This window comes from Rhopilema esculentum, chromosome 14 (assembly GCF_057945365.1).
Source record: "Rhopilema esculentum isolate cy_ngs chromosome 14, ASM5794536v1, whole genome shotgun sequence".
NCBI classification, from domain to species: Eukaryota; Metazoa; Cnidaria; class Scyphozoa; order Rhizostomeae; family Rhizostomatidae; genus Rhopilema; species Rhopilema esculentum.
This window is the reverse complement of record NC_142828.1, coordinates 9,570,867-9,596,784: the sequence shown is the minus strand read 5'-3', so window position 1 is coordinate 9,596,784 and position 25,918 is coordinate 9,570,867. Positions and strand designations below refer to the sequence as shown.

The following is a 25,918-nucleotide window of genomic DNA, read 5'->3' as shown; positions in this document are numbered from 1 at the left end:
GGTTAAACTGATCATGGTGTTGAGTTTCTAACTGTGCTATTTTTTGTAGACGGCATTGAGATTTACCCCAAAAAAATACTTCTCAGCATTACAATATGTGTCACAATTTCTATACTTGGTCCAACAAGTCGCCAAGCTCTGAGCATAGCGAAATATCCTCCAAAGATCGAGAAAGATCGGATCTTTAAAAATGCCAAAGTTACAAAAATAAAAATTTCCTTACCAACTTCGTGAAGAAATTTTACAGCCTGGTCTAGTTCCTGCTTTTCCAGTTGCAAATTGTTATCCTGGACGATTTTGAAGATTGATCGCCTTGAGATGACTGGGATCTGTTTTGCGTCAATTAGATTGCTGGCTTCTTCAACCAGTAGATCTTCAAGCTGCACATAGCTTTTTGGCACAGTTTGATCCATGGGTGACTGTGCACGGAAGGTGCAGGTGTCTATGGTATCCAAAATCTTCTCTCGTAATACCTCTATGGCATTGCTCTTACCATGGCAACTAACAATAACAGATCCTCGACATGTTGGCAGTCCGGGGTTTTTAATGAAATCATTGATGCATACCTCCAGTTCTCTCAGTTGTTCCGTCTTGTTCCCTTCTATTTGGTCTAAATGTGTGCCGACAATAATAACCTGGGAATAGGGAGCGCTGGCTTTAATGTTGAGCAACCATGGTCGTAAATGTTCTAGCTCACTAGGACCTTTGCTGGCATCAAAAACAGCAAGGTACAGAGTTCGTGACGTCATAAAGCACTGATGCGTTGAATGGAAATCCTCCTGGCCTGCAACATCCCACATGCTCAAGACAAAGTTTGTCTTCTTATTCCATGTTTTGCGTTGATATTTCTTTGGAATAGTCAGGTACCATGGTTTGATCTTAATACCCACAGTAGCAGAATCGACTTCTGACCGTTTCATACTTTGCAACGCCCTCAACAGGGAGCTTTTCCCGCGACCTTCCATGCCGACAGCCATCAACTTCATGCGAAGATAAGGAACAGAATTCTTCATTTTTGAGTAAAGAAATGTGCATATTTCTTGAGCAGTGCCATCTCTTATTGATGCATCGAGCGTTAAAGTTAAACTGGAATCCAATGGCAATTCTAGTAGGTTTCTAAGAAACCCAATGTCATCCGGAATTTCTACGAGGGGGTTGTAACTGAAGTTTAGATATGTCAGACCAGTGAGATGCCCAATAAATTTCGGTAGCCGCTCAATTTTGTTGTGCATCAGATTCAGATGAGAGAGGCTACGCCAATTCGAGGCACTTTCATCCAAGTTGATTTTGTTTATCCGATTATGACTGAAGTTTAGGTCCTTGACGCAGTGTGACGCCCACATTGCTGGAGCTGGTATCTGGGTTATTTTGTTATGAGAAATATCTAAATAAGCGAGATTTTGCAGTTCCAACAAGAACTTTGGTACATGCCATGGGGCCTGCTCTTTGAGCTGGTTGTGAGACAGCTTGATATGTGACAGCCGGTTGAATGTTTTAGCAGATTGTCCTGGCAATGATATCAAGTTATTCATGGTAAGATCCAGCTTTTCTAACATTAAACAGTGATCGAGGAAATGGGCTGGTATAGTCTCAAGTTTGTTGAAAGAGAGATTCAAAAATCTGAGCTGTCTTAAGTGCAGTGGCTTTGAAGGCAGCAAAGCAATACGATTTTGAGACATACTCAATGTGGTGAGAGCAGGAAAAATATCATCTAGCCAGGCTGGCAGCTTGGTCAGATCATTGGCATCCAATTCTAATCTACTTAAAGAAACATGGTGGTGCATTTGCTGCTCATTCAAGTCTTTGATAGAATTTTTGCTGAGGTTCAATACTTCTAACGTTTTGTTTTTCAAAATGTCATACGGAAAATCTTCCAATTGATTTTCAGCAAGGGAAAGCTGTTTTAAGCTCGTCAATTCAAGGCAGACCACGCCTGAGAATTCCTTCAATTTGTTACCCTTTAAATCCAGTCTGACAAGACCGTTCAAGAAAGGTTTAATAAAGCGATTTGGTGTCGACAGCACTTCGAAATGGGAAATCTGGTTGAAAGACATATCAGCATAAAGAATAACCGGTTTCGATTCAGCGTTCATCTTTGTGCGAAGGTCCATTGAACGGGATTTTCTGATGTTAGCTCTTAAGTTAGCAGCCGTGGAGGAACTGTCAGGCGACATATCATCGAGCATTATAGGTTTTAAGGAGGTAGCACGTTTCAATAGCATGTGCTTTGGTGGCACAATATCATTGTTTGTTGGACTTGGAAGCAAGTTACCGCAGTCCACGTCTGGTATTAGCAAACTGTCTGGGTGGCCTGGGTACGAATTTCGTAATGTAGGAGAATCCAGACGAACGAAACCTTTGCACGTTTCCATAGGCCCCTCTAGACGCGGATCGAGGGAGTTGAAAGGAAGGAGGGCACCGCTACTAGATCTAGGCCGTTCACGGCTAACTTGAATTTTTGGTGATGAAGTGGCTTGCTCCTCACTGCCAGAATCCTCACTTAAACTCTCAAAGGAAAAATCTAGCGATGAAAACCTTTGCTTTCGTCTAGCTGCAGCTGTCTCAAAATAATTGGCCCAATCATCCCCCTGAAACGTTTCTTCATGTCCATCCGTTTCTTCAATGAACGAAGACGTAAAGTACTCAGTTTGCAGTTCAGATATATTCAAATTCGACCAGACCAAGGTGTCTCCTTTTCTTTCCAATCCGATTTGCCTAAGCAAAATGCCAATCATGATAGAGTCGGACTTGCTTTGACTGATCTTCAGAGCTTCCTGCGTATGTGATGCTCCGTTGTCTAGAAGAAATTTCATCATCTTATAATTGGATGTCTCTGCAGCAATAATAACGTTTGATTTATTCTGGGTAGCTCCGTCAATGTCTGCCCCGATCCCTAAAAGCCATTCAGCTTCTTTTTTGCATCCTCTCACAAGAGCCCATTGCAGCATTCGATCGCTATTCTCCGGATTGCTCCCAATTATCATAAGACTCTCTGCAGAAATTTCAAGAATGTCAGAAGGCAATGCTTTAGAGTTCAATATAGCAAATAAGTGTTCATAAGCATTCAGATGGATAATTGCCTTCAGTCCGTTCTCAAGCTCGGCTAAAACTTTCATTGCAACAACAGCTTCAGACTGCACTTCAACGTCAGAGGGGAAACTGAAAATGAAATAACAATATTTTCTCATGGCAATAAAAAAAGTAAAACAATGCCGGCTGGAAAGACATTAGTACTAGAGGGATAGAGGCTGCACAAATGTATACAATGTATTTAGGATGTCTCATTGAAGGCTCTGCTACAGAAAATATAGCAGCTTTGAGCGATTACCGTAGGGCATGAAGCCACCCATCAGCCACTTCTACCTGCAGCTTTGTAAAAAAACGTCAAACGACTAGGAATAAGACTAGGGAAAATCAAAGGCAGAAATTTTAAAGACTCATTGCTAACAATGAGCCTTTGCGAGGGTGGCAAATTATCCAGGCGACAATCCAAACAATGGCAGTAAACTTCTACGGATTAACCATAATTGATTTCTGACTGTCTGAAAATGCATTATGGGATGCTTGCGTAGCACAATGGCTCATTGTTAGCAATGAGTCTTTAACTACTGAGATGGGTTTATGAATCAGAGAAACAGGCTAAATTAGTTGATATTGCATTGAAGTGAATGACGTGAAAATCTAACCTGCAATATCAAAGGCCTTATCTAAATTGAATTTCGCACCAAATGATACCGTTTTTGGCTCTAATTTTGACATCACTTGGGACCTAAAAGCATTTTTTAACGTTTCGACCCGTTTCAGTACGTATGCCCATTATGTAAGTACATGGCTTTTTATCGGAGTTTTAGACATTTGAGGTCATCTTCTGGCTCACCTTTTCTCACAAAACACGTTGATATCAATGCGAAAACATGCTTAATGGAGATGTCAAGGGGATCGCACAATCTTTTCTTTCTTATAGCCTATTAGCGCAAACTTTGATATGGTGATGTCCCCGAATGACGTTGGCAAAGGCAGTAACACATGTATGGCTAAGACTACCAAAGAAGAAAAGCCTCACAGGTATCTGATTACTAGAAATATTATGTAACGACTGTCGCTATATGCTGTTATCCCCTGAAACAATAGAATATTCCAGAGATCCAAATAACAGGCGCTACCTATATTGCTGGGCAATAAACGCTTCTATCAAGCCTACTGCTTGTTACTTGTAGAAACAAGACAGGATCGAGCCTGTTAATGCTCTTCAGTTTCCGATGAAAGTGTGTACTTGGAAATTTGAAGGCGCTGCGGGTTTTAAATATCTATGTTTGATAATAGAAACTCACTTTATCAAGGCTTCACTGATGAGACTAACACTGTTGCTACAGGCAACATAATTTTCACAAATGGCCATGCTTGCAAGAAGCTGCGTCAAAATGCAACCTGTAAGCTGAAGGTCCTTCTCGAACTTGTACTTCCTCATCACTTCTTCAACAGCACCTAGTACACCACATAGTATTTCCTGCTCTTCTGAAGCAGCAAAAACGGCTACAAAAACAAATGAATGAATCATAAAAAAGTAAAATCCAGTTAATAAAATCAACGTTAAAAGGTCATTTTGCTAAACAAAGGTTTGGCCTAAAAAGTTTTACTGTCGACTCCGCATACAGCCACTTTAGTCAAAGGCACATTGCCAGGTATAGTCACATGAAATTCAGGCTTAAATACGTTAAACTGTTCAACTTAGCTCTGTTTACAGTCGTTCTTCGCTTGAAGTCGCAACTTTTCAAGTAACATTACGCATAACTATTGCAACAATGATTGGATATTCGCATGTTAAAAATTTCGTTTAATGCTTTCAATTCGCTTTGGTACTGCTTTCTGTATTATCTAGATATTAGATACTTGCAGTCAATATGTATATAAATTAATATCCAAATTCAACAACTCTAAAAGTAAAACCTTTTTGTTAAGACTTCAACTAAATAACACAAGGATAGATGTACATGGGCTTTTTGAAAATGCTTTAAGGGATATTCTGTGGCTGTTCATATAAGTTTGACAAATTTTGCCATAACAAATAGCAGCCTACCAAGTCAAAAATTCCACAAAACTGAGCCGTTATCAGTGAAACAACACAACATATACAAATTATGGAACATATGTAGACGGCTTGCCAAGAGCTTATACTCATAATAAGCAAATAATGCGAATTTAGGTTTCTAATTAGTCTAGGAATGCACGTCTTAAATCATAAGCATAAAAATTCAGCTTTTTTTGACCGTGAAATGTCTGTTAGTAACAACAATGATCTGGTCATCGAAAATGCATTACCACATTCTATTGTGCGGAGGAAAACCTCAGTCCTCGACTGGGGGGCTACCATGGGTAAAAAAGATAAAATGAAATGAAAAAGTTTGGAGAGTCATACCTAAAGATTCAGAGACGGTACCTAGAAACTCTGGAGGTATAAGAAATGTTTTTTCCTTTACTAACAATACTCTTGCAAGGTTTCCCTCGAGCATGTAGATTGGATAGGGCACGTGAACTTCATTCCAAGCTTTTAAAGAAAAAATTTGAAGAGTTCAATGTTGTATGGCTAAGACTAAGGAACATGTGAATAAGCAAAGTACTTACCGAGGATCTCAAAACATATTTTCAGCAAGGGAATGGCACCTTTGTGTGCATTCATGATTTCAACGACACGATCATGGGTCAACTCTAGCAAACATTGTCGCCTCACTATGTCCATATCAGCAGCCATGCATGCCAGTAGGCTCAAGGCCTCTTCCAACACCCCTGTATTGTCCGCAAAAACATGCAATGTTTTACGAATATCTGTTAGCAAGTCGTACTTTATCAGCACTTCTTCTTGGAGTACATTTTCTGAGCACAGTGCACGAAGGGCTCTGAAACCCCACTCCTTTAAAGAACAAGGTGAGAGGCATTACCATTTGATTAATGTTAAAGCAAAAAGGTAGGGGTCAAAGCGGCGCAAGATGGAAGGATAAACAATTCCCCAGGGATTCGGTGGGCTGCCGAGGGCCCCGTATACATGTCATTAGAACTGTCCTACGTTAGAACTTAAATCAACATTCTTGTGTAAAGGGTCTTTAAAGGGTAAGCTAGGAAATGGGATTTAGAACTGACACTTGGAAAATCGCTCTTGACTGGGGTTACCATTGCACATATTACCATTACCATTGTGAGTATTAGAACTTTTGCGACCACACTGAAAATACAGGCAGTAAAGCGGCATTCGTGAGATACCCGACTCAAATGCAACGAAACTGGCAAGCAACAAATTTACCTGAATTGCAGCGTCATTAATATTCTCCCGCATGTGGTCCACAATAGTGACGTAACAGCCTCGCGCAACTAGAAACTGTTGCAACCTACTTGATGCCGTTGCCAGATCGTGCAATGCGGCGCATGATGCCTGGAAGACGTACGGATCTTTGATGTGAATGTTCATCGCAGCGAACACCGAGTTGTGTATGGACAACTGTTCTTCATCCTCACCGATCAATGTCACTACGCTAGGGCTGTTGTCAAGCAGCCTGCTTACGGCTCTGCATCCAGTTTCTTGTATATGGGCATCATCTTGATGGTTCACCATGGCAATGAAAATTTCGTGCAACATAGAGACATCGTTTGGTTCTAGCAGAAAATAAGACAGAAATTTCAACATTTTCTTGGTACGTGGATACAAGTTTATAATCATAGCGGTTGTGGTGATTGATGATTGATGACGATAAGATTGATAATGATCGATGCTAATTATTCTGATTATGTTGATTATGACGATGATGCTGATCGACGATGATTAATTATCATAATTTATGGTAATAGCCTATGATCCTGATAAATCTTGATAAATGCCCTGAGTCTCGGTGCAAGCTGACTAGTGCCTCAAGTTTCCAAAAACAAGATATCCTAATCTTTTCCCTCTTTGTGTTAAAATCTCTTTCCCTGAAAGCAGGAATTTCTTTCTGATTTCTATCAACGTATATTTGTAGAAAACTGATAAAAAAAACGTAACGTTGATTGAAAATTGCTTGATTTGCTCAGCTACATCATGCTACAGTGATCTGGCTCACCTGCTTAACTTCCCCCGCCTTAATCGCACAGCAGCACACAGAGCCAGAAACAAAATATTGATTATTTTATGGAACATAGACGCAGAAACATTTTAAAAGTTGGGGCACATGAAGGCAAAAAGGGGGCACCCTTGTTGGCTGCAAGTAGAAACATGACCTCTAGGCACATACCCCCGTGACTCCAGTTCTTAAATCTGTGTTTTAGTAATGTAGCGAACAAAATATTAGGTGGAACCAGCAAAATTATAGTAATCAAATGACTTCTACAATTTTTTTACAAATGGACAAGGGAAATTTTTGACCATTCTCTTAAATTCTTTTTACTTTTTATTCTTTCGTCAATTCCTTCTTTCTTCCTTCCAGTTTTCATTTCCTTCTTTTTTCCCTACCGATTCAGCTTCAATTTCCTTATGGAGGGAATTTCCCTAACAGGGGGAGCACTGAAGTTAGAACACTCAAGCTAGAACACTCATAAGAACACTCATAAAATGAGTAACCTGAACTTCCTTTACGATTTTTGAAAAGCACGTTCGACAAAACGACGAGGAAGCACTACGAAGGGCGTGGGCCTCGTTCTGAAGATGATTTAAATTACATAACTACATAACGAACGTGTTACGGAAGTTAAACAAAGGGGCGAATTCGTCAATACAGTTGGGCTAAAGGCCGGTTTCCATTTGCGCGGAATCTTCAGCGAATTCGTGGTGGCTTTTGTTCTTCCGGGCATAGGCGAATTTGCTAGCGAAATAGGAAAGTTGAAATAAGTTCAACTTCCAAGCCATACACAAAACGCTCGGCGAATTCATTCAAGTGGAAACCGGCCCTAAAAGTTGAACTCATCTCAGCTTTCATATTTTGCTAGAGAATTTGCCTTTCCCCGGAAAGAACAAAGAATAATAGTGCCAGTTTGGCATTCCGTTGCAAGCACCCCCCCCCCCCCTCCAACCGTTAAATCTTGAATTTTTTTTTTGACTACAAGTTATCCAAAAGGATTTTTTTGAGGGAATGGCCAGTAATATGCAATTTACAGGTTTTATTAGCAGGCCTCTTCTATGAATAAACAACCGAAGAAATTTGCTGGCAACCTGCAACTAATTTAGGATCAAAACCCTTTTTTAGGTGAAATTGCATTAGGATGCACATCACTAGCCAATTAGAATACTGCAAAATATCATGCAATTTTTACTTCGTTATCGAAGGCAAAAAACCCACTGACTGAAAATATTTAGGGATACCTGTGCATCTGCAGCACAAAATTAGACTAACATAATGCCAGGAGCAATGTGCAAATAATTTTTTGTAGCATGTTATATGCTCTCTGAGAACGGAATGATGAGCTGTGGTGATCCTTAGCTAAGATTCATCCTTCTGGTAATCCTTTGCCTCACCCTCAATCTTGTTTTATTTGAGTTGATCTATAAAGTTGTTTATACAGCTGAAGGTACAAAATCAAGAAGACTGAAGCTAATACACTGCCAGCTTCTGCCTCCATTTTGTTTTCAATTACCAGGATTGCCGCCGAAAATCCCCCACCTTGCTGCGAAATTCTGCAACCATATCCCGCTGGAGTTTGCATCTAGTTTTTAATGTGTAAACATCACAAGTATTTTGCAACAGGTTGCAAGTTGCAGAAACAGCCAACCTAACAACAACACAGGCCGGTATGTACTCGCATTCTTTGCGTGGTTTCTATGGTTGTTGTTAATACTAGGTAGAAACGACAGGGCACCCACAAATCACATTGAAGATGATACTGGGATAATAGGCCCTGATCACGATATAAATCGAGAATAACAAAAATCTAAGCTGTATTATATTACTGAGAATTTTCATCCAACTTTAATAACTATATTTGTGGGCTGCGATGATTTAAGGTACACCATGAAAGATGCTAGAAATAAGGGCAACAAAAATTTGACAGAAAACTACATACCAAGCCGTAGAAACGAAAAGCAAAAACCTAAACATGCTTATACCTCTCACCCGGTCACACATTCGTCCCTTCGTGATCCTTGACAATGACAGACTGAATGTTAATTCAGCAAACCGCGAAAGGTTGCGCTTTAGTCACGCAATATTGTATTTGCAGGTTAAAATACCATCCTCGAGCTGAACAAAAGAGTACCCGAAAAGACAAACAGAATCTAGCACTCTTATCCTTTGGCAAAAAACAGCAAACTCTTCAAGGCTAATTCCATCGTGATCTAGTGATAACCATCTAGTGAGATCGTGTAGCGTTCAATTTAAGGTCAACTGGGAAAAAAACGGTAGAAAAGCGAATTTTTCCACCATCCTGTGCATAATTTTTTCCTCTATAACATACTCTAAATCGCCCAAAATCGACCGTGGGGAAACATTTTTATTGAGGTTTATATGATATACGAGGCCACATTCGATAATCAAGTACTTGTAGCACAACTAAGGGCATCTGTTCAGAAAAACAAGAAATCCGTTTTTCTTTTAAAATGGTAGATTTACGTAAGGAACAATTCTCCTATTCTAGGCCTGAAAAATAAATAAGAGGGCTAATGAAGGAAGAAGTCAGTTTTGTTTCTGATTTCCCTAAAAACATGGGCGGGAATTTTATTTGCCGCGTAACACTGTATTCATATTTATTTTGTATAAACAGAACCCCAGGCCAAAGATTCGCAAAAAGGTGTTAGAAAAGATGAACATTTTAACCACGCTACAAAGCAGTATCTTGATAAAGCCCATTTTAGCCTTTAATTTCAGAGCAAGGGCGTTGGGCCTTCGCTGCAAGTTGGGGAGTCGTGGTAACGTAGCTTCATGGCCCGTTACCCCCAGCAGTGGCGCTAGAAAGCTGTGTCACAAAAGTTCTAGAATAACTTTTCCCCAAGTTGGATTTTAGGCGATTTTGGATATGTTATAGAGGAAAAAATTCTACGTAAAATGATGTACTTTTTGCTTTTCTACCAATTTGTTCCTGGTTCATCACTTCAACGACTGCACTAATCCTTCTTTGAAGCACATCAAAACTTTGTTTGGACTGTTTGGTTGGACCTAGCAGTTGTAGATATTCTTTCGCATAACAAGACTGCAAGACTGTGGCTATTTTCTTGATGATGCCTAGGCCAAAGCTTGGCCAGTAAAATATTGAACAAGGACTGATTTCTGCAGGATCAATCACTTTAAGCAAATCGTATGACCTACTTGGTTCTTCGCCTAGATCGACTTAAGAGGGGCAAATTTGAATTTGCCCTCTCATCTTCAGCTACAGTTAATTTGGAACGAAATTGGATCGGTGTTATGTAAAACTATACTATACCAAGGTTTTCCTTTAAACGTTGTGCTCAGAGAAATAATTTGGTTTTTTTCAGCAAGCTAAAAACCACCTAAAGCTCAAGATGGCGCAACTAGCTGTAAATATAAACAAGATGGTTTTGCCCGATCGGTGGTTTGCAGCGCCCCCACCCCAAGCTAGATTGCGCGACAGTCGCATTTGTCTTTGTAGTGACCATTGTCAACCGTAACCATCTCTTCCATTGTATCAATGCCATTAACATCTTCCATTGTCTCCGTAACCACAGTAACGTAATCAACAACACTTTTGTAGTGTACCCTCGTTTTATGTGTATACGCCCCGTATTGTAGTTAGTTTTTTTTATTTACGCTGGAGAAAAGACGCAACAAAATCCAAGCAGATTGTCTTCATTGAGTCGATGGCCTAAGGCAGAGATTGGTGAGATCGTCCATTACAACCCTTTTATTAATAGTTCGAATTTCATGCACAGCCACAATACGATCTATTAAATCTCCACCCCCCTGGTCCCATCCATTGTCTGAACGGTTTCATAACTTATATGTCTAAGCCTATTATTTTGTTCTTGCCGAGGTCACAACCTAAAGTGGAGTTATCCAAGATCAATTTCCTCATTTCAAAAATACAATCCGAGCAAATCATATGACGAATATTTAAATGAGAAAAAAGAAAAGAAATCGAAAAATGGAACCAACAATATAAACGAAGGTGAAGGTCATTTACTACAAAAGGGCTTACAAGATTTCGCTCCTTGGAAAGATATCCACTTGCAAGGTTGAAAACTAGAATTCAGAAAAGGTGAAAAGTAAATTTATACAGATCCTATCAAGGCCAAATCAAGTTCTACAAATCGTGTGGCAAATCGCTCAATGGAAATCTGGTACACCTCCGGTGGAAATCCTATTGTTTTATTTGAAAACATCTGGAAATCCTTTTGTTTTCGTGGGAATCTCATACGTTATTTGCTACGAAGTAGCCTTCTGTCAAATCCAACAACTAGGCAAAATTTATGAGAAGAAAGGGGTTGGCTTACTCATCCAAAATATTGTTTCAGGACAATGAAGTTTTAAGGAAATAATTCTGATATGGACTTCGTCACTTCGAGACTTAGTGCAAAAACTCATACAAGTGAATAGAAGTACTAACACGATTTGGCTTGAATCGTGTTTTCAGTACGAGGGACATGTTTCCATATATGGTAAGCTAAAGGCCTGGGTACCATTGACTAAGAGTGAGAGAGAGCCGTTGGTTCTTAAGTTGCAAATGCTACAAACGTGTCGTTGTTTATGTCCCATCTATTGTTTGAGGGACATCCTCACTTGTATGTCTAAGCCTATCCTTTTGTTCCTGCCTAGGTCACAACCTAAAGCGGACTTATCCAAGATCAATTTTCACATTTTAAAAAAATAATTTGGGCGAATCATATGACGAATATTGAAATGCGAGAAAAGAAAAGAAATCGAAAAGTGGAACCAGCAATATAAACAAAGGTCAAGGCCATTCAGCGCGAAGGGGGTTCCGAGATTTCGCTCCTCGGAAAGCGAGAAGATGTCTACTTGCAAGGTTGAAAACTCGAATTCAGAAAACGTGAAAAGTGAATTTAAATAAATCAAAACAATTTGAAGAACTTCGTGCATCCTTAAAAAGTGGAGCAGCTCATAAGCAAATCCTAGTTTTCAGAAAACATATGCAAGGCATTTTCGCAAAATATTTATAGCCTGTCAAAGTGTAACAACAGTTAGATTAAAGATAAAATTGTTGCTTATATTTTGCTGCTTAAGAATTTCATGGAAGGAAGAAAGACGGCTATAAGGCAAACTTTCTACAGTGGAATCCCGATATAACGAACTCTGAAGGGAACCAGAAAATAGTTCGTTATGTCGGGAGTTTGCTAAAACGGGAGAAAACGTTTTTAAGGTCTTTTTGCAATTCATTTCGTGGTTTAGGCCTTCGGTGGATTTGTATAGGCTTTCCCAAACTTCGGTGCACATTTAACTCCAAAAACCAAGCTGAATTCAGATGTTACTAATAGTTAGTCATTTAAAATGAAAATCTTCATGTTCCTCTTATCATTTGGGACCAAGAGATTGGCAAAGCAGGTATCACTTTACTCCTAGTTTCCCATTCCATTTGGGTCTCTCAATAAAAGTTTGTCGTCGTTCATTGCCAATGTCTCATACGTACGAAGGTATTCGTTAGTCCCACTAACTTATTCGCATTGATTTTTGACGCGATCAAACTTTCATCCCATGCTCTGGGCCTATCAGCCAGGGCTTGAAATCTATCATCAGCATGTTTTGCCGAAGACAATAATTATTTCCCCATAGAGAAAGTGATAAATGAAAATCAAAAATGAATAAAAATAACAGACGAAAAAATAACGAAAAGTTCGTTATATCGAGCGTATTTATGATGAAGTGACACAAAATTTGTTTCGTATATCGATAGTTAGTTATATCCGGGGTTCGTTATACAGAGAGAATCTGTAAGAAGTTTGTTAGGCAGAATCCAAGGGACCAAGCATTTAGTTCGTTATACAGGGAAGTTCTTTATATCAGGGGTTCGTTATATCGGGATTCCATTGTAATAACTGTTAACCGAGCCCCAGACACAATAGCCGCGTAATGTCCATTCATAAATGGCCGTCTAAGACATATAAACAAGGGATGAATAAGATGAATGTCATTGAGTAAATATCTCAAAAATGATGTTTTTCTATTGGCCACGTCCCGTGTTTCCTGTAAGCTTGTTCGTTTAGAAATGCGTCATAAAGAAAGGGTTTACCATTCCTTTGGCCAAGGAAAAGATTGGCAATCCAAAGCCATAACTTGGGTTGTGAAGGGAGACTTGGTTAAACAACATCCAAAATTAACTCACACGTCGTTATTTTCTATTTCAACATATTTTCATATTTCGTTTACCGCCAAAGGTAGCTATCGCTACAACATTTCAGAGACTGGCCTAAAGATCATTTAAAATGTTACCGATGATGTTGAGAACAACTTCTAACCTAAAATTGCTCAGATCAGTCACTCATGATCTGTAATACTATGATAGCTAGCAAAAACGAAGCGAAAAGCAAAAAAAGAAAATCAAATAAAAATATTTGGGTTCCTTTTATTTGATTTTCATTGGCGCACAAAAAATCAACATAGTGAAGACGATTCACAAGCAGGTGATAATATTTCTCGCTTAACTCGAAAGTATTTACCTTCAGAAATTGTGTCTATAGGCCTGTTTAGTCTTTCGTCGACAATCGTCTTCAATAGGTTCGTTGCTATTCTTTTTACTGAAGGCATCCGTAAACGCTCCTTTGAGTCGGAAAATCTCATAAGGCCAGAAAGAATATCTTCATTTAAACATAACATGGCGACAGTAATCACTCACGCCCTAATATATACGAAGATCACGCAATCCGTTCTGATATAGGCACCTCTTTCCATCCTATATATATAGCAGGTACGCGTATACAGAAAACACAGTATCTAACTAATCGTTTACGGACAGACTTCAAAATTACTTGCGTAGTCTGGGAATAGGGGATTCCTTTCTGTAATCCAACCGTTTTCAATCGAGGTTTTCACCCAAGTGGACTGCCTCACGTGAATTGCAACAGTAGACTTACAATGTAACTAAACAACAAGACACGAAGCAGGTCCCAACTGTTATAGACAAGGCTTTGGAGTGGGTTATCTCCACAGAATCTTCGTTTTTTAATTGGTGCAAGTCAGTCAAAGGGAGGTGGAGGAGGTTTGTTGGTTTTTAAGGAGGTTTGGAGGCATGGGGTGACTTTTCGGTGGTTTTTATAACCGAGCTCTTTGTCAAATTGAACGGACGGACTATTCACTAAAGTAAATACAGTAGAAACCCGCATAAAAGAACCTAGGTTTTTTTTCTGGCAGCCTGAATAGGTTCTTAATTAACAGGCTGCAATTCTAAATTCCAGTCTAAAAAGTTCTTAACAAGGTTCTTATATACGACAGGCCTTGCACACATTAACAATGTTTCCACCGCAAGAATTCCAACGGACACACATAAACCAGCTTTGTTTATCGTGATAAATTTCAACCAATCAAATTAATTTGGGTTGTTAGATTGTCCAATTAGAAAGCAACATACAGTAACCTGATTTACTCTAAGCGGGTTTGATTTACCAGTGTGAATAGGGTGTAAAAATACCATTCTAAAAACCCCTATTTCTGATAAAAATATATAAGAACCTTTCCAAATTTCAGTCTTTTGGGGGTTCTTAATTATGGGGTTTAAAAGATTAAGTTTCAGCCTCAAGGTTCTTATAAAAACAGGCTCTTTTATTGCCGGTTTTTTCTGTAGCGTAGGAGATTTCCAGCAATACAAAAGAATTTCTAGGAGTTTTCAGATAAAACAAAAGTGTTCCCATCACAACGCACAAGGACGTGTAACCAGAATCTGAAACAAGCAATATTTTGCCTTCCTTCTTCTGGCAAGGTCCTGCGCAATTTCAAACCGGGTCTGGAACACAGGCTCCTGCGCCTTGGGTTGGATATTATGAGGAGGTCTTTGCCTATTATTGATGAAACTACATTTAATTAAACTTAAGCGACCTACTTCAGCGACCTGTCCTGAATCTTCGTATGAAAGACCAGGGCGTACCCACTTTGGGTTTTGTAGCTACTTAGAGCCTTAGTACTTTAGAAAATCACGGTGGAGGAGATGAAAACAGGCCTAATTTTATTTCGAAATTTGTCGATTAATCCATTTTATAAATCGTTGATATAATAAGGCTTACTTCAGAAAGCTTTGTATTTGTATATACTCATTTTATTTATAAGAAACTGGCTATAAGAAACGAGTACTGGACAGTCAGAAAAAAATTAAGAAACTTCAGTACTCGAAGCAAAAAAAATTAAGAAACTATTAAATCGTAATAAAACTGAGTACAACGAAATTTTGTAAAATCCAAGAACACGATTGCCCTGTTGGCAGGGCCGCGGAGAGGATTTATGTGCCCCAGGTCAGGACAAAAGATAAATAGTAAAACATGCCTAAGGCAGACGCTTCTAAGGGGTACGGGGAATGCTCCCCCTGGAATTTTTGAAATTGATGATTGCTTAAATTGCAATGTTGGCTAAACTGCTTTGGTGGCAGTGGTGTAGATAGAGGGGGGTCAGAGGGGGCAAAATCCCCTGTAGAGCTAAACTGCTATATTATCGGAAAACCCCTGGTCTTGTTGGAAATTTAACATGGTTGTCTATGTTTATTTATTTAATTGCTATGTTTTTATAGGAAAGAATTTAAAGCTAAATAAACATAAGAATATCTGAATATATTAAAATATTTATTTATTCCAGTTCCGAAGTCGTTATGTTATGTTAAAATTTATGAAAAAATATAAATGCTTGTTAGATTTTTGTCGGAAAAACGAAGTTTCTCACCCTCCTACGAATTTTCCTATCTACGCCATATCTGGTGGCTATTTATCACTTCTGTTTGCTGTTTGATATAATTTGAGCATAACTGATATCTTAACACCATAATGCATGAAAATGAAAATTTCTTAGAAATTTTGAAAATCTTAGAAAATGGAAAATGTTTACTTCGTTAACTAAATTCGATCACAACCGACACACTGTTGTAAATAGATGCGCATGCCATAGTATAAATCCAGGGTGTAAATCTGTATGACATACATATTGCTGTATGTTGCCCTGTTGCAATCACATTTTCTAGTTACATTCAGAAGCTTTTCAACCGCAAAGATGAAAAATTCTCAAAAAAATATATTCAACACTCAGGCAGTCAAAGACTCAAACTGCTTCTACCTTACTTCATTCATAGACTTTTGTCACTATTGTCTCTACTAATGACAATGTGTGGAAATGGAGAGGTTGGATTATCACTTAGAAATTTTATTAATTGAATTGTTTTTATAGGCCCCTATAGCCAAGGGCCCCCGGATCAGTGACCCCTCTGACCCCCCTCTCCTCAGCACTGCCTGTTGGCCTAGAAATTAAGACACAAGGGATTAAAATATACTTTCCATGTCTAAATACAGCGTCAGAACGGAAGCAAATCTCTGGACGTGAAAAAAAGGTCACGAACATTTCATAACATCATTCATGACATCATAATTAAGAAATTTTTGAGAAACAGTGAGTATTGAAATTTCCAGAACATTAAGAAACTGGAGTACGCAACATCGACCTTTGTTTCTTATAAAAAAAAATGAATGTACTAGCCTTATTTTCTATTCCCAAACGAAACATTGCGTGATCGACTTGCCGGATTACACAGGCGCGGAGATTAAGGGCTTATAATACCACAACATCAGTGGTTTTCAACAAAAGTTCGATTTGTTTAGTAAAATATTTTCGTTTTTAGATTTTTCCGAGACGACGTAATGCACATACGGGATCCGGGAAAATAGTCCCTATTCGCTACTCTGCGTCTGCGATAATATTTATGCGATAATATGCTCTTTAGGGTTTTTAGGGTTAGGGTTAAAGCATATTTATGGTGAGGGCAAGAAGAGAGTCCAAGAATACTCCTAGACTCAAAGTTTGGCTTAAAATGTAAATTCTAGCAATTTAAGTTACGGTTTCTTTATGCTGACAAGCCGAAGTCAAAGCAGTGCATCGCAAACCCGTATTTCACTTTCTGAAATTCTGTTATAGGAAAGACAATAGAATCTAGTAAGGAGAAGGCATCCATCTAAATTACGAAAAAGCTTTTCCAAGAGACGCTGTCTGTATAGTATTAAGTGCACAATGATTAAATTGGTACCTTTGCAGGCAAAAAATGTATTGCTTTGCCATACAGTAACAAAAAAATTTGGAAAACTATTTCTCTTACCGGTACTTTCTTCTGAAGCATTTTCCAGAAAATAAAGTGCGCTATAAGCAATCTTCCTTGATAGGCAGAACCTCCTTAACGATCGTAAAACCAATGAAACGCCACCTTTGTCTACAATCCAACGACACTGCTCCGCATTGTCACTCAGGCTTGCTAGAGCGCTGCAGGTTATCTCTTGGAGAGCTACGTCATCTCCGTGCATTGTCATGGCCTGTATTATGCAGTCCACTGCCTCTGTTCTCAGTACCAATGTATGCTCGCGCTCTGTACAGGCTAACAAGCTGAATGTGACACATGCTGGGGTAACAATTGCGTCTAGAAGGAGAAATGAAACTTTAGGACATGAACAACAACTGCTAAAAAATATCCATGTCGTGAAGACGATATGGCGGATTTTTTAATGTATCAAGCAAAAATGATTTAACGAAACAGCAGTTTTAAACGGTTAGCTTGCAACCAGATTAAGAGCGTTGAATTTCGCTTTTATTTAGTTTGAACATGAAGCATAAACATGATAACATGTCCGCAAAAACCGAAAACGAAACCCATGATATATTTCCGAAATATCCAGCAACTATGATTTACAGTATCGTACGGAGCAACGGGAGGGGGACAGGGAGCCGTCCCCACTCCACTTGTAGGCATTAACGATTTTGTAATGTCGATGAAAAAATGTTGGAAGAGTGGTAGTATTTTGCCAAAAGTTTTTGTGACGTGGTTCTATGACTTTGAAACAGCCGTAACGAAACGCTTGGGTCATCGAAGAGGGGGGGGAGGGGGGGTATAAACCGTTTGTTCCTTCTTGCATCTGTTGTTGAAATCCGCCGTTGCGGCCATTTTAGCCAAAATTCCGCGTCCCAAAATTGCTAATAGATCTTGCTGACCAGCAAAACCAAGATTTAACCAAGTCCTTTTTGAGACAACAGGTGATATTCCGCAAATCCGTAAAAATTTGTTAAAAATTCCGTATTCTGTGCATCATTATCGAGAAAATCCGCGTCCGGTAAGTGTGGACAATGCCGTCGTTCCGACGAGAGATCAACAGAATTCGGTTGTCCGCACCAAGTTTTCTTCAAATTTCGTTGTTCCGCAAACCCTGGTGACCTCCACCTTAACCAAATGTTAGCCAAGGGCAGATGTCTTGCTCTCCTATCACATAAACCACCGCACCCCCAAATCACCAAAAGAGATAAAATTCACAAATTAAGTTGGAGAAGCCGAAAATCAAACCAAACCCTGCCTACTCTGTGAGTAGGGACGACGAAAAAGAAAAATGTTCCTCTGAACAAGGTAACGGTAATTGATCTTCGAGATATCTCGACAAATTTTGATGTGATGTTCAGTTACCTTACCTTATTGAAGAAAGCACACATCTTTGCCATACATTGTCGGAAAGCGAAAGGGATGAGGCAGATTGTGATACCGGCTTAAATATACACAACATATTTGATTCAGGGAAGTGATTAGCAACAACAAATTCCGTTAATGCTTGTAACAGAACGGGATTAAATCATTAAAAGTGAAATTTGAACAATTTGCAAGGGACGATAAGTATTGGTTGGCATGGTTCATTGAATTCTGATAAAGCGATTAATGTAAAATGACTGAAAACAATAAATGTGGTATTAAATGTCATACCCTTCGCCGCAGCTGATTAAAGATAAAATTGTTTCCTACTTGTATTTCCCCTGCCGCCATGAGACAGAAGTCATTTACAAACTAATGGCAATAAAAAACCCCTAAAGGTCATATGTCGCATTTACAGTTGGCTGATAAAACAAAAGCGTTTGGAGTGGAAGTCCATTGTTTCGTGACTTTCATTTCTTCTTCTTCGATTTTTTACTCCAAAATTGTTCCCTTCAAGCACCAAATTCGCCGGAACATTTTGCCAAGACCTAAAATTTCCTGTAGTACAGGGCCCGCGCACCAGTCTAAGAGTAGAGGAGCTGAAATGGGTGTGACAGAAATTTTTTTTAACGCAACGCCCTCTAGAACGCCGGAAAATGCTTCTTTTAGAAAATACTTGCTTATTTCTATTGAATCTTTATAAACAGCCTGGCTCAGAGAAGATATCAATAACTATAAAAATAGACAAAATTATCTTGAGGGTAACAAAACACCAAGCTAACAAAGTTAGATAATACATCATATCATTAAACAAGATAAAACACATTTAGAAAATGAGCAAAAATGGTTTCCAGTCAAGAAGATCTGCATAGGAGTAAGCTGTCCAAAGTTACGTTAGAGTAAACCTTTTAAAAAGAATTTCTAGTCTATTATTGCAAAAAAGTGGGGGGGGGGGGCTATAGCCCCTGCTAGCCCAATGGCTGCGCGCTGCCTGCTGTAGTATGATATTATCTACTAAAGCCAGGGAACATTGAGCTTGCTCTGTATTGCATTTTCAAGCGCTCTTCCAAGACTTTATCCTCAAAACTTCTTTTGTTGATAAAGAACAGACTTTTTTTCTTGTCTAAAATGTGGTCAATTTATGGTGGTTCCATTCCATGTATCTTCTAGACACTCTTTCTACACTCTCTTTCTGGATTTTCCAGATATTGGTTCGCATATTCCCACAGCAGTTTAAGCTCATGCAACAACTTTTGTAGGTCTCACATTATACACTTTAGCAGGTCTCTTAGAAGAATGCGAGCGTTGCTAGTTAACTTAACATTGCATCTTGAAGCTTTCGTATGTAGAAGTAATTGCTGTGATGCTGAAAAAGAGGTTGACTTTGAGTTTAAAGTGCATCATTGTTTGATTTGATTTCATCACCCGAAAATGTTCGTTGCATTGCTTGTTTAAGGGGCATCCTTGAAAATAAGTCGCGATTTCCCTTCACTGACATGATAACGATACCCCTCACCCAATATTTCAACTTACCTCTCTACCACTCATTTAAAGATGAAAGCAATCTAGCTCCTGCATCATATCATCGGCAATCCAAACTTATTTTACGCCTAGGTATGTATATATGGTGCTTATGGTGATATTTGCAGGTTGATATTGCATAGAAAACGTTTTCCTACCAAGTAATAAGTGCATTCATTAATAAGAAATTAAAAAGGGGATAGTGGGTTTTTTTCCTGTAGAATTGAGTGGCATATTTCAATTTCGATGCCAGGCACGCATTCCTGTTTCATTTTCATTTTCCAAACGTCTTGGTTTCCTTTATAACCATAATCACACTAATCGTGTCTTTATTCTCCTCCATTAATCACATCAACATTTGCTGCCTCGCCCTTCCATCTAATTGTTTTCGTTAATTGCGTAATCAATAGGAGTAGTACGGTAAACATCTTGGCATGGTATGACTTGGTGAGACAATTTCAGAAAGTGCACCCTTTTCTTCCCATCAATCAATACCCATATAGTTTAAAGTTCAGTGACAGCACTTTCGTGAATGTATTAATTTATAAAGATATCGAAAAGCAGTGCTGAATAACCGTGTAATTCAAAGCTTTAAGTTTAGTTAGAGACCGTATAGCGTTAGAAGGAATTTTTAAGGGGGGGGGGGGGGTGTAAATGGATAATAGCGAGCACCAGTGGAAAAATGGGTACTAAATTCCAGGAAAGGTGGGGTCTGAGGGCAGAGAAATTAGTCCCTTTTTTGTTTCAATTTAAGTTCGAAACAATTCAAGTGGCATCAGTGCGAGGCAACGGCCGAATTAGAGAGATTAGGGGTCTCTCTTACAAATGACTTCGGCTAGGACACAAAATGACAAAAAGCAATTATTACTTGCGATGACAAAGTAGCCACCATCATATTTCCAATCAACACACACCTCACGCAAACCTGGAATAAATTAGATGTTTACCTCTTTGGTACTCGTATGCATTTATCAGCAACTGTTGATTTTCATTTGATAATATCAACATTTTGTCATCGTCTTTTGCCTCCAGCAACAAGCACGACAGGCCCGCGAACGAAAGTTCAGCAACATCCTGAATCTTCTGAAAATTGGGCAAAAACGACAATATAAGCCTGATCAGCTTCGACCTCCAAGCTCCATCGACGTTTCTATAATGTTTTACTAGGTTACAAAGAAGACTAAATATCGCATACTGTAAGTCCACGTCAGTGTGATGCATAAACAGGGAATATATCCACGGCATAAAAGATGAATTCCCATTTTGCTGTTTGGCAAGTAGTGCCGTGCCAATGCCCTCGAGTTCTTTGTTTGCCAACAGCGTTCTCTCGATGGCAGCAATAAGCAATTTCAAAATCCCAGGGTCTTGGTCCCATTTCTCCAACAGTCCTAAAATACAGTCACAAAATTCACTGGCTGAAATACTTGATTTCCCCTTACCGAATGAGTCTCGTCGTAAGCATTTTTGAAGCTGGCTTTTCAGGGTTGGCCTAGCCCACTCTTTGCTTTTCAAGGACCACATTAGTTGATCCCTACGCTTTGGTGTACAGGCGATTTCCAGTCTGATTTGCTTTCTAAATTTGCATGGGCCAAAATAATAAGGCGGCTAATCTTGCACAAGCAAATAACAAGCATGACTGGAAAACTGTCCTTTGGCCTTAGCAAGGTATCACCGTGTGAATGTGACGCATGGAAAATTGTACACAAAGATTTCAACAAAGGCCATCATCACGAGCCACATGAAAGCCCACTGTGTCAAAACAAGAATGTGATTTCAATGAAGAAAAGTTAAATAACATTTATTATTGTCCGTACTACGTCGAAATAACGAAAGCACAATAAAGTTGCTTCAACTAAAGAAATCGCTGCAACGGAATCAACGTAGCAAGTCGACAATTGTGTCAGCAGTGATGTCGCAATCTGTGAAAGGGGTTGACCTTTGAACTATTTCCAATAACATGTTTATGTCCTAAGATTTTTGAAAACGAAAAAAATCCATTCCTTTGAAATACGATTTAATTGCTTTGATTATAATTTAGGCTTAGGTCATAATTTAGACCACACACTGAAGATTCTTACATTATGAAGAAGTGGGGGGATTTGAGAGGACAGAGAAAATTTAACTCGAAAATAGAAAATTTAAACTAAGGGAATTAATAAAAAATGTACCACTCAAAGAATGTCAGTATACCATATTTATGGCTTTAAGACCAAAAGTATGAAATCTAGGAGTTATGTACCCTCAAGATTTTTTTAATAAAAAACATCTATCTAAAACAACAAACTTTTCATACCCTCAAAGGTGAAGAAAAATCATCGGTACCAGCTAACAACATTTATTGTGAATTTAATCAGAATATTTGAAAATCTTGCTCCCAAACAAAAGACTTATCACTACACGAAAATATCGAACAATTTTGGCAAAAATCAATTTGTTTTCGAAAAAACCTTCGAAGTTCTATTGGTCTGATAAAAATCTCACACACTTAAGAATAGAGCTTGATAGCCTACAGGGTCACCGAGAGGGGGCAAGAGGGGCATATCGCCCCTGGGCCTTGAGGTCTAAGGGCTTCATCAAATAATGGCTTCATTTTTAAGAATTGAATTAATCAAACGTAGCTGAGAATAGTAAATCATTTTAAATAATTGTAGGAAATGACTGCGAGAAATATTTGAAATGCACTTTATGCTAATCTGAAGTTTGGTCGCGGACATTTTCTGCTTGCTCCGCTCGCAATACACTGGGTACGCTCGCAAGGACCTCGTCTTTCGGTTTTGCCACAGGACCTCGGAAACCTCTCAACGGCCCTGATAATCTATGCTCCAGATCCCTGCTAGAGCTTGATTAAAAATGAATCTTGAGATACTCCTGTTAAAGGTACACACCTGTCGCTGTTTGTATTAATTTCTTGAATCAATAAACAGTGCTTAATATCTGAGATTGCTGGCACGCACCTTAAAAGGATACCACATTCTGGACAAATTAGTTAAGACTTTTCAAGAAAGTTTGACGTTTTCCCTTCTCTTTCAAAAATACATTTCCCTCCCCAGATTCAATGTTGAATGCATGTTTCTGTAGCACAATGATAGAACTACTAACCCAACATTGATTCAGGGGGAATTTGATTTAAGAGTGGCAACCAAAAGTAGAGTATTGGAACAGTTTTATTGGGCTTAACAATTTTGTAGTTGAGATTATGTATCTCCAATGGGTTTATACTGGAATTTAAATTTGCAAGTTGTTACAAAAAAAAGCACAGGAAAAATCCGCAAAGAAGAACCCGCAACTGGCTGAAATGGCTCCTTTTAGACCTTCATATATATAGCAGGTGCTTGATTGGCAAATAATCAGCTAGGATATTCTTCAGTTTCTTTTATGAGGCTTTACTTTACCTAAACAAAAATCTCAACTCACCAGCACTTTGATGGAACATCTTCATTCCAGGTGCATTTCTCTTACAAGGCAGTTCTCTTTGACATCACTTTATATTATTTCCACGAACTTATCAATCACAGCAGAGGCTCTGTTTGCGGGGGGTGCCCCAATTTTCCCATCTGCTTGTCTCCGCAATGCATTGAGCGGACATCCATGCAACTTTGTTTGTTTGTGTGATGTCATCCTGTTTCTAATCCGTATTAGATATTGGTCAATTTTACGCAGCAATTTTACGCAGCAATTAATGCTAGACTTCTTTATCCGCTGTTAAGTAGTTGAACAACGTACAGCGTGATCGGAAAAAACATAGCATTGCATGTCATCTACGACACTGTATTGTAAGACCCGAGGTAACAAACAGCCAGACGGCCTTAAGAGAATTAGCACAAAATGTTCTAAACAGATGTTTCAATTCCGGGCATGCTAACCACACCCTTTTGTAGGTCACCAGGACAGTAGCAAGACAAAGTTTAAATGTTACAAGTGCTTCATTCAAAATTTAGGATTTTATGATGTTACAGCGTATTTAGTATTACCTAGCATAATTCTAGTAGGCAATTTGCTTTCAGTTAGGTTTTGTGGACATTTATGGGCCTTGGAAGAGAAAGAATCTCTAAATGGCACTGTTACAAGCCAAAATAGAGGGATCATCGAGCAACGCCCTGGTCAAACTGACCACACATATCAGCAAACATTGTAAAAAGAAACATTTTGTGCAGCTTTTTGGCCACCTTGTTTGACTGCATAACACTTGTGAGGTGACGTGGAAGGCAAAGTTTAAAGTTTAAGTAGACCGGTGTGTGTATGTTTGTGTTCCTGAGTACAACAACCGTCCTCCTTTAACAAGGCCAGCCCCGTTAATTTTGTTGTGGGTCTTTTTTGATTTCATTCATTTCATTTCCCCATGCTGTTCACAGTTGTTTACTTGGATTTCTTTATAAGATTTTGCATTCATAACATAGCACTCAACTCAAGGATACCTAGACACACCCATATTTACCATATTTACAGAGCACTTCAATTGACGTAACCTTGTGCATTTGTATTGATAGTGTGTGTATCGGGCTTTTTGTAGAATGGGAATTTTCGTTGAAATTTCGCCTGTGTCGGAAAGATGGAGTTTAAACAAAGATACTGGAATAATAATGGTTTAGTACATACCACCTACATGCGAGGCAAGATGAAAACCGATGCAAACAAAAAAGGTACCGACTGCGTAGGGAATCAGAGCATACCCCCCTTCTAAAACAGAATAAATTCTCGCCTGTGCTTGCAACAAACAATGCACCAAATGTTGATTGTATGGCCAGGTCTTAACCAGGGTCTTTGGCCAGGTCTTAACCAGGGTCTTTGGACTGGTCTGGGTCTTGAGACTTAACAATGTCCTACAAAAGTATACTATCACAGAAACATAGTAGCTCGTAACTTTTTCTTTGCAAAAACAATTTTTCATTGCATATCAATTAAAGCTTAAATTGGTTATCGCCCAAGTTTAGCAAAAAACATCTGAAATTTTTCTTACGGATCGGACATCTTTATCTACAAAAAAGAGACCCGTTGTGAACAGCTGCAGTTAGACACAGTTAAAGTTAGACGAAAGAATATTCAATAAGTATAATAATATTCTTTGATTATTCTTGTCTGTATTCCGAAAAAGAATTTTTCACCTCATTTCTCCATTGTTAGAATATTCTGTCAAGAAAGAATAAACACTCTCTGACCTACTTTTACGGTGAATGCCCCCAGGCACCGCGCACCAGTCTAAAAGTGGATGGGCTGTGAAGGGTATGACCGAAAATTTTATGAGGCCACACCCTTTCAAACGCTGGAATATGCCCCTTTCCATTTATTTAGAGAAGATAATAATTACTATGAAATAGATTAACAAGATAAGACGCCAAGAAAATGAACAAAAAAGGGTTCCCAGTCAAGAAGAACTGCTACTTCCTAGGATCCGTTAAAGTAAACTTTTCCAAAGTTGCGCTAGAGTAAACTTCTAAAACTTTTCTAACCTGTTATTGCAAAAAAGTGGGTTGGCTTTAGCCCCTGCTAGCCCAATGGCTGGGCAGTGCCTGAATGCCCCCTCAATTCCAGTCAGGGTGGCTAGTTAGGTCTTCCTCCGGACAATTTCCTAAAGCTTTGGAAAACCTTAGTTTTAATTCGAGTATAGTTTGGGAAACCTTAGTTTTAAGTTCGAGTATAGCACTTTAATTTTATGCAAATTTAGTTCTGAGAAAAAGCAATTCCGCTTTCGGTCCCGTGTTATATCGCGGAAAAAACGTGCCCATGCTAAATCTGACTATGGCACGGGAAGTAAGATTACATATCAAGGATCTATTGTTTGACTTAAGGCAAGAGCAAACTTGCCAAAACTCTACAAAAAGGAAAAATATTCTATTTAGGGTTCTTTAAAATGATT

At 38.9% G+C, this 25,918-nt stretch overlaps 1 protein-coding gene across 6 annotated transcripts in view; it reads right to left on the bottom strand.

The window, feature by feature from the left end:
• The window catches only part of LOC135696227 (leucine-rich repeat serine/threonine-protein kinase 2), a 33,286-nt gene extending 8,544 nt beyond the window's left edge, over nt 1–24,742 (bottom strand). The window contains exons 1-7 of one of the 6 annotated variants that reach the window (XM_065215546.2): nt 23,479–24,742; nt 21,012–21,452; nt 17,197–17,511; nt 6,296–6,645; nt 5,623–5,908; nt 4,332–4,533; nt 224–3,159 (exon numbers count right to left, since the gene is read on the bottom strand). In XM_065215546.2, the coding sequence (XP_065071618.2) occupies nt 224–3,159; nt 4,332–4,533; nt 5,623–5,908; nt 6,296–6,645; nt 17,197–17,511; nt 21,012–21,452; nt 23,479–23,503 (4,555 nt within the window). In that variant the 5' untranslated portion in view covers nt 23,504–24,742. Of the gene's footprint in view, nt 1–223; nt 3,160–4,331; nt 4,534–5,622; nt 5,909–6,295; nt 6,646–9,061; nt 9,301–13,576; nt 14,152–17,196; nt 17,512–18,548; nt 18,569–21,011; nt 22,094–23,478 lie in introns of those variants that run through there. The other 5 variants (XM_089112321.1, XM_065215545.2, XM_065215547.2 and 2 more) reach the window with 5 other exon arrangements.
• Between the last annotated feature and the right edge of the window lie 1,176 nt (nt 24,743–25,918).